The sequence below is a fragment of the Pinus tabuliformis genome, chromosome 7, assembly GCF_031772625.1.
Source record: "Pinus tabuliformis cultivar Carrire ecotype Pingquan chromosome 7, CPIR1, whole genome shotgun sequence".
Taxonomy (NCBI): Eukaryota; Viridiplantae; Streptophyta; class Pinopsida; order Pinales; family Pinaceae; genus Pinus; species Pinus tabuliformis.
Window position 1 is genome coordinate 178,525,961 of NC_142293.1, and position 10,017 is coordinate 178,535,977.

At 32.3% G+C, this 10,017-nt stretch overlaps 1 protein-coding gene across 1 annotated transcript; it reads left to right on the forward strand.

The window, feature by feature from the left end:
- Positions 1–2,959: 2,959 nt before the first annotated feature.
- Positions 2,960–4,383, forward strand: LOC149246425 (xyloglucan endotransglucosylase protein 2-like). Its single transcript, XM_089455688.1, has 4 exons — positions 2,960–3,223; positions 3,327–3,427; positions 3,517–3,710; positions 3,821–4,383. Exons 1-4 carry the CDS (start codon positions 3,037–3,039, stop codon positions 4,221–4,223), a joined length of 885 nt encoding a protein of 294 aa, XP_089311814.1. The 5' UTR covers positions 2,960–3,036; the 3' UTR covers positions 4,224–4,383.
- Positions 4,384–10,017: the final 5,634 nt, after the last annotated feature.

Consider the following 10,017-nt stretch of genomic DNA (forward strand, 5'->3'; position numbering starts at 1 on the left):
AGTGCCAGATTACTTGAACATATCACCTCAGCAAGTTCTCCGCAAGTTGCAAACAGACATCAATGCACACAAACTGAAAGTGAAGACAAACAGAAATGCATGCAAACTCAAGTTGCAGACAAACCGAAATGTTCTCATTCTCAAAGAACTGGTCATCTGGAAGATCAATGTTTTGATCTCCATCCTTGTAGCCATTGTGGCAAGTCCAATCATACATTAAAGAAATGCTGCAACCAACGACAGTCGACTAGATTGAAGATAAATTATTCATGGATTGATCCCTTGGAATGGTCATCCACAACCAGAAAATTGTACAAGTTTTACAATCGGATTCACTCACATATATTGCTGCCAACAGTCAAATGAAGATGGTACTCTCGTGCAGTTGAATGGGGGAGTACAACAATGAAACTCTCCTACACTTGAAGGGGGGGAGTTTAGAGTTAAGATATATTTTGGAGAATATTGCCTCTCCTTTCAGCTGACAAAGGGGGGAAATTTCAATGCAATTGACAAGTGGTTGTCAAACTGAAAGTCTCGACAACATCAGTGAAGCAGCCAGTGAGCATCTTCATCAGCTAGTGGGAATTTTTCATCAGCAGTGAGCATAAGCAAATTCGCCAGTGGGCGATCGATAACAAAAGCAACAGTGAGCAGCTTTCATCATAGCAAAAGCAACATTGAATTGTTTTTAGACATCTTCAGCCAATGGGCAATCATAATTAGCAAATACGCCAGTGAGCATTCATCAAATTGTGTCAGTGGACATCAAATGTTGTTTTCAAGCAAAGAACAATTGGATACTTTTGTGGCTTGGCACGTGATGGAGTTGTCAAGCGACATTCAGAGATGAATTAGGCATGCGGCTGATTCATGTTCTCTTCAGATTTGAGTTTTTTTCAGCATCCAGCTTTGGCAGTTTTTCAGGCAAATGTTTTTTGAGGAACAACTTGAGAACTTGGAAGATAGTTCCTTGTTCGTTTTGGATTTATCATTGAGGGGGCAAATGTTAGCCTCACTCTTTTAAAAATCAATAATAAATTCAATTATTAAATTAAATAAATCAAATCATGAGAATTCCTCAAATCAAGGATTTTAGTTTGGATGAGAGATTCTCTCCAACTAGCTCTCCTAAATTAGTGTGTAAGTTGAAAAACTGTCTCAACCAAGTGAGTCTAAGATAGACGCACTATTTTAAGACCACTAGCTCATATATTTAAATGTATTATTAAATTATTTGAATAAGAGAGAAATATATGAGCACGAGAGACCACATGATGGCTCTCTGCCTTTTCCACCATGTCTGATTTTCTATATGTCTACTATTTATTTTATGTGTGTGAGTATTTGATTTTAGTGTGTTAAATTTCCTTAAAAAAATGTAACTTTTCCTTTCAATTACTTTAAATCGTGAGAAAATGACCTCTTTTTATAAGTTTAAATAAAAATATCTATTATAAATCTTTCTAAAAATATATCTTATTATAAATGTGATCATTAATCTCCCTGTATGAATAAAAATAAACAATACATTAATTATTAAATTTATTAAAACACTTTGAATGTTTTAAAGTTACATATACCTATGTAATGATATTTCATAAAAATTAATGCGCATTACTTATAAAACTCCAAGAGGATTTGATAGCAAATTTCATAATAACTCATTAAAAAAACATTAATAGATTTTTGAAGGACTTTTCCGTAGATGGAAAACTTATTGACAATTTTGAAGCACTTTTCCATAGATGGAAACCTTATTTGTCAAGGTCAGTTGAGGTTAATATGGATGGTGGGATAATTGTTTTTAAAGAACTTAATTTTAATAAAATAATTATTTAATTTATTTATTATTTAATAATAAAATAGTGTGTAATTATTATTTAATTTTACGGTCATATTAAGCCAAATATTAAATTAGCGTATAAAAAAATCCATTTCAAAACAACAATTTAACTACTTTAATAATTAATTCTTATTTTTAATCTCTTTCCATAAAATTTAAATTAAAACTAAAAATTAACTTTTACATAAAAAAAACTCATCTATATATCATGAATTCAAATTTCATTTTTACACTTAATTACAATATAACAAATCTATATTTCATGAATTCAAATTTAACGTTTTACACTTGATTAAAAAAAAGTGATATCTCTTGAGCTCAGATATCCTTTGAAATGATTCGAGAAATTGGTGCCCTAAAGTTTTCTATATAATGGAGTTGAACTGAAACTTGAATTTAACTATTATAACTTGGATTTACAAAAATCCTTGCCAGATTTTCTCAAAATATAACCGAAATTTTCATGACTTTCAAAGCCAAAAAAACAGTCTAATTAAACTACCGCTTAATAATATACTAAATATATAATATATAATATATTTTTCCTTATAAACTTGTTTATTCATTTTCTGTGGGATTTCAATGCTATAGTCAAATAAATAAACACTGCCATATAGAGTTGGAATTGGAATTTCAAATCAGAACTCCCACTCAAATTTAAAGATTTCACACCTTAATTTGTTTTCACAGTTTGAAAGAAGAATCTCGACTGCATTGCAAATTTTTTTGACTGTATTCGACGGGTAACCCTGGCTGTACCCAGATCCGTGGAAAAGCCTGCTGAAAACGCGTTCGCTTTTCATATCCATGTGCATGTCCTATTACAAGCTGGAAATAATGTCAAAATCGAAGTGACTATTGAATGCCAGCCACTACCTTCATGCCAAAAGATAGATAATTATTTAATGTACTCCAGACTCAAGTACCCTGCACATGCATTTTGAGAATGGGGCCGGAACTGTGTTCTCTTTTGTAAAAGCGAATGAATGGAACAACAGTTCATGGCGAATGACCCACTTATGCGTTGGAACGCGATTAGAGAAATTTCTGTGAAGCCAGACAGCACAGGTGTGGCCCAGCCCTAATGTGCCCTTTTGCTTCTATAAAACCCCAATTCTCACAATTCCATTTCCGCGGTCCCTTCCTCTGCACAGCTTCATTTTCGGGCGCCAGTAAGGTCGTTGGAAGCCATGAAGAGGACACAGTTTCTTGTTCTGTTTCTCATTCTGTTACTCCAATCTGCTGCCATGGCTGCCACTCCCAGGAAGCCAGTGAGTGTGCCTTTTCACAACAATTATGTCGCCAGCTGGGGCTCAGATCACATCAAACAATTCCATGGCGGTCGAAAGACTGAGCTGCTCCTCAACAAACAGTATGGTAAGCTATTATACATTGGATTTCCTTCTGCATATTTTTGGGCTGTTTTATCCTTTTGCGAACCGCGGGAATAACAATGTATGATGAAACATGGGGTTGGCAGGTGCGGGGTTCGAGTCGAAGGGGACATATTTATTTGGGCATTTCAGTATGCAGATAAAGCTGGTTCCCGGTGATTCCGCTGGTACTGTCACCGCCTTTTATGTAAGTATTTATAATAATATTTGGGGTTTTTTTGGGGTCTAAGATTGCTTCTGCCTGTTTATGTATCTATATTTGTTTTGGTTGGGCAGCTTTCTTCTCAGACTGCAGAGCACGATGAGATAGACTTTGAATTCTTGGGGAACAAGTCCGGGGAACCCTACATTCTTCAGACCAATGTATTTACAGGCGGGAAGGGTGAGAGAGAACATCGAATATACCTCTGGTTCGACCCCACCAAGGACTATCATTCCTATGCTGTGCTCTGGAACATGTACCAAATTGTGTAAGCCCCCATTCCCGAGCCCATTATTTATTATCAAACCAGAGCCAAATGCAAATGTAGCATGTAATTTTAGAATGAACTTCTGGTGTGATGCTTTTTTTTGGGTGCAGATTTTTGGTAGATGAGGTACCAATCCGCGTGTTCAAGAACAGCAAGGACCTGGGCGTGAGGTACCCATTCAACCAGCCGATGAAGGTCTATTCGAGCCTGTGGAATGCGGATGACTGGGCCACCCGAGGGGGTCTGGAGAAAACCGACTGGACCAAGGCGCCCTTCATCGCCTCCTACAGGGAATTCCACGTCGATGCCTGCGAGGCTTCTGCTCCGCAATCGGTGTGCGCTACGCAGGGGCGGCGGTGGTGGGATCAGGAGGAGTTCAGAGACCTGGATGGGCGGCAATGGCGGTACTTGAAATGGGTGAGGAAGCACTACACCATCTACAATTACTGCACTGACACGCCCAGAAACAAGAAAATGCCTCCGGAATGTGTTCGCGATCGCGACAATATGTAGTCCAGTTATCATTATTTGATGCTACCCATGGCTGAATAATCCGAGGTCGGATTATTAGTCCGGGGAGGACCCAATGTTATGTTGCAGTGAGTTTTTGGGTAAATCATTTCTCAGAAAATTTCGGTTTCCAAATTGATGACGGTTTCCAAATTGATTTTCATGTCTGGTTGTTGACGAATGTATTTATTGTTTTTCTCAATGTTTGTTAAAGACATTTTAAATCTTTTTCAAAGGATTCCAAGCGCGTTATAGTAATTGGAAGGTTTCAAATTATTCCAACAAATGATTAATCATTCACCATAAATATTTCAGGGATTGTTCATTCATGATTCACCAAAATAAGTAATGATTTGATAAAAACAATCTTTAACAAAATTATCAATATAAATAATTTTTATAAAATGAAAATAATTCACCAGAAATATTCCAGGGATGGTTCATTCATGATTCACCCAAATAAGTAATGATTTGATAAAAACAATTTTTAACAAAATTATCAATATAAATAATTTTTATAAATAAAATAATTAAAAAAACTTTCTAGAGATTTTCTATAACAAATATCAAAATAAAAAATATATATAATTTTTCTTAAATAAATAAAAAAATTAATATAATTATTATCGTTATATTTTAAGTAGTGATTTGATAAAAACAATCTTTAACAAAATTATCAATATAAATAATTTTTATAAAATGGAAAATTTTTTTTAAGAGATTTTTTATAACAAATATCAAAATAATATATATATATAAATAATTTTCTTTTAATATTAAAAAATTAATATAATCATTATCTTTATCAAAATATATGATGTGTTATAATTTTTTAAACAATATCAAAATAAAAAAATATATAATTTTTATATATTTTAAGAGAATATAAAAATGAACGTAATCTTCATTATCTTTATCAAAATAAATGACGGGTTTTAAGACACACTAATATATGCCCTTTTCATATATTTTTAACTTCCTCGATGTGGGTCTCAAATAAATATATTATATAATACTAAATATTAAAAAAATGATATAATTACTATCTCTATCAAGATAACAAATGAGGGTTATAATAAAATAATAAAGAATAAGATGGATTATTAATTTCTTTTAATTGAATATTTTTAAATGTTATGTCCATAATTACAATAATTTATAATGCTTAGATTTTATGTTTTTTTATATATAAAAATCAAATAAAAAATATTATTGGATTTTTCATAATAAAATGTTTTCAAATGTTTTATGTTAATGTCTTAAACAAAAATATTAATTAGAGGTGAAAATAGATTAATAAATATTAAAACTCTCAAATGAAAATAGTAATTATAGGTGAAAATAGATTACTAAATATTAGTTTTAGATTAGAGTTTTAAAATTTTGTTTAAGTAATAATAAATATTGATTTTAAAATGTTTAAGCTTTTAAATTTTGTTCTTAGTGACATTGAATTAAGGTTCTTTTAGGGGTAGAGTTTGGGTAATAAGAGGATAAACAATTTTTTTTTTCATTTTGGTTTTATTGTTATAAAGAGATATGTTTAGCTTCTTATGATAAAGCCATAAGAGTAGGCATTATTTTTTTTTTGTAATATTTCGACTTTTACTAAACAAAAAATTATTGATATATCTAGTTTATAGGTACTTGGATATACTCATGGCTTTATGTGACAACTCGAAGATTTGATCTTGAGTCTTACTAAGATTACTCCAATGTATTACCAAATCGTCATTGTTTAAATGAAAAATTATTACACAAGGGTTGATTTTTTTGCAAAATAGTTAGCTTTCTAATGTAAATATTGCCAATGCATGTTTATTTGAATATTAATATTAATAATTTTATATTTTGTTGGTTTTATATATGTGTGTGTGTGTGTGTGTGTGTGTGTGTGTGAGAGCTATAACAAACCATTTGTATGTTGGGTGTGTATGTGTGAGTTAAGTGTGTTGTGAACAATCATATATACATAAGTATTGTGAGATAAAGGTGATATAAGACATCATTTATGCCAATTTTTTTGTTAGTTTGGAAATTAACTTCTGAATGTAAGTTTTCAAGTTGAAGTGATAGAACATTTTGCCATTTTAACATCAACTTCATCATATTGTACGCCTCTAATGTGAGACATCGAGGTATTTTCTAAGCATTCAAGAATAAAACAAGTAAAATGTTTTCATCTGGTAATGAAGCAAAATAGAAATAGGTTTGTTGGCATTGACCTAATCTCATTCCAAAATGTTGAAGTAAAGAATCTATCCATAATGTCATTCCAAAATGTTGAAGTAGAGAATCCCCACTAAATCACTGTATATTTGAGAAGATAGTAGACTAGGATGAGTTTATGGACATGGAATCATGGTAGTATGATAATGTTGGAGTTTAATAAGAAGATTTCATAAATGTCTCTAGTGTGAAACATGGAAGCTGTTAGGATAAACTAAGTTGTTATTTGTTTTCCATATTAATATAGATATCACAACTTCCCTCAATCTTAAACATCAAAGTTAAGGTGGAGATCAAACCTTTGATATTTAGATATAAATATGTGCAAAAACAATGTCATATTAACATATATATCACATATTCCTTCCATCTCAATACCAAAATTAAGATAAAGATTAAATCTTGACTATTATGACAAAAATATGTCACTCACAATTATAACACACAAGTTAACACACCATCCATTTCTTGCTTTAATAACAACTTTGTAATCTTCCACTATATACTATTACAAATCCTTTTAATATTTCTTTTCACTTATTTTTAAGTTTAATTAGTTTTTTCTTTAATATTTAATTAAATTCACAATAATTACAAATACAACTCACAATTTTATATAAATATCATTTACCTATTAATTATTTAGTAAAAATCAAAGGGAAAGGTAAATGGTCACATGCCCATGACACTTTTACCAGGTAATCGTTCCATCGATTAAGGAAATAGAACCTACATTTTCTCCATTATAAACATAAACATTTAGGGTCGATTATAAGCGCCGACATTTGTTGACAACTTATTTTCGGAAATTACCCGATAGCCCTTGCAACTTATTCAAATAATCGTATTGCTTTCAACATGAAGTGTTTTCATTCATTTTATTTTCCTCAAATTTACCCCCAAACTTTCGCAATATTAAAATTACATTAAAATATTGTGAAAGTTTGTACGCTGAAAAGTCATTGAGTTGTCTTCTTTACCGGGATGGTGAATATAATATTATTTAAAATTTTAAATTTTAAGATAATTTGAATTTAAAAAGTTTAAATATGGAATGAAGTTATGGTTTTAAAAGTTTTGATTTATTTGAAAGACGGATTGAATTTTTGTTAATATTTTGGGGTTAATTTTTATTTATTTATTAAAAAATATATATTGGTTTTGGTTTATTCAGATATATTGGTTTTGGTTTATTCTTGAAAAATTAGATTAATGGTAAAATTATAATTTTTTGAGATTCAAATATAATTCACAAATACTAATAAAAAAGAGAATTTGGTTTGTAGATATTTACAATATAATTGATCATTTACTATGGAAATAAAAAATCAACAACAGAGAACTAAAGAAACTTTAAAAATTATGACCAGTCATGCATATTGGGAGGTATCTAATAAGTCTACCGTGCTTGGATCCTTAACACTGCCAGGTGAGTTTCTGAGATCTAGAGGCAAGACAAGGTGGTCTTATATCTCTTTAGGCACCTATCCAAACTTTTCAAGAATAATTGTAATTCATCCAATAGTAGGATGATTCACTCCTTGGCCTCAATTACATCTATGAAGACTCTATCTAGAAGAATTTTCATATGCTAGTAAGTGTCCACCATGTTCATCTATTAATTAAATGTTCCTCTAGTGTGCCCTATGTCAGGCACCCGGTCTACAACTTCTAAATCAATGACACAACCATGTTGTCTTGCAATGTCTTGTTCTGCTATGACAATTTCATCCTAAATATGATGAGATGTTTGGTTTCAAATATAAATGCACAGAAGATTTAGCTTGTTGTTGGGCTCATGAACCTCCAAAACCTCTATAGTAGCTTGTAACTTTCCTACTTCTAGCTCTTTACGGAGGCATCAATGATAATAATGGGGAAAAACATAGATTTCTCGAGTGATGGTGGATTAGTCGGATGATAAAAGGAAGGGATGAGGTTTTACACGTCATTTTGTCACATTAGGGAAATGACCATTGGTTTGGATCTTTCACTATTCACAAATGTGTTCCAAGAACATTCCCCTATAAAGTCTGAATCTAAATTCTCTTTAAAAAAGTGGAATTTATGGATCCTATGGTACAAAACCTTGATTTTGGCTATATCCATAGTTTCCTAGGTAATTTTTATGCATACATAGAGAAGACCATTAATGTTAGTGCATAAGTACGCACTGTCTTCCACTATGACGTGCGAACATGACTTGAAGTATGTATAAATAGAAAGTAAAGTCTAGAAGCATTGTTGATAGCATCTATCCCAACCAATAAGCTTCGAATGAGTCCCTATTCAGTATTGATCCCTCCGATCATGGAGTAACTCCCCTTCCTTTGTGGAACCTATATCCCACTAATAGTGGATCTCATCCCTTGTAGAATGGATCCATAACTTCCCATTCTTGGCCTATAAAGCTACTACAGGTCTGAAGATTGGGGGAGGATTGTTGGAAGTAGGTTTATGTTGTTGAGATTAGGTTGGAAGACTTCTCTTGCAAGGGAGAGGGTTGGAGATTGTAGAAGGGACTTGCAACATCAAGGCTGCATGGTTGTAATGATGTTCTCCAATTCTATGAATATAAGCAATTGTTCTTTCTTAGTTACATCTTCATTGATTTAATTTGTAAAATTCCTTGATCGCCTACATAGGTTTTGGTTGTATAATTGATGAGTTTATATATATAATTGATTAATTAGTTCATTTATCTCTTTGAGTATATGTTGTATGCTTTGATCTCTTGTTTGTCTCTTTCTTTGCAGATATCTTTTAGGACATTGTGGCGAAGTTGTTGGGAGCGACGAGAGGACATTTAGAGCATCAAAGAGCGAGTGATTGAAAGCTTTGAGGGACTTCATCAATCAGTTCGTTAAACCAATAAGAGGCCTCTTTCATTCTATTTGCTTTCAGTCGATCAGAACCTAGATAAAGGTAGCAGTTATTGTTTGTTTGTTACTAGGATTCTTTGAAGTCTAGGGAGATCACTCTTGTCTACAAGAGGGATTTGTCCACATAACAAATTGGTGACTCTGCTGGGGAATCGTTTCAATCTTTGTCTTTTTCCTTGTTTGATATTTTCAACCCACCGCACAAGCCTTCCTTGAGTGTCTGAGAATTTTAGAAATTAGGATTTTGAGGTGGATTTGATTGATTTATTGATTTTCTTAATTTTCCCATTGTGTGCACTTATACTCTAGGCACAGTGAACACTTTTGCGCAGTTACCCCCTAGCAACAGAGCACATTCACACTTGTTTACTCCAGAGCCTGTGCACATGCCTGGAACTTTTGAAAAAATCACTTATTTCCTCTTCAAATCCAAATTTTTTGTTTTTTCTTGTTGTTTTACACCTATTTGAACCTCCTGTGAGTGTTTGTTAGTCTGATTGAATGTTATTTTGGTTTTTTCTTGTGATTGGTCTTGTTTTTGCAAATTAGGGTTGAGTCTTGTCTCATGAATGGTCGACCTATCAAGAGAGAGATTTGTTGGTCCTGTTGAGTTGATTGTCTATCTTTCTTCTGTCGATTAAATCAGGTTTTAAGTCCAGATTGCTCTTTTGCAAAAGTTTATTTTG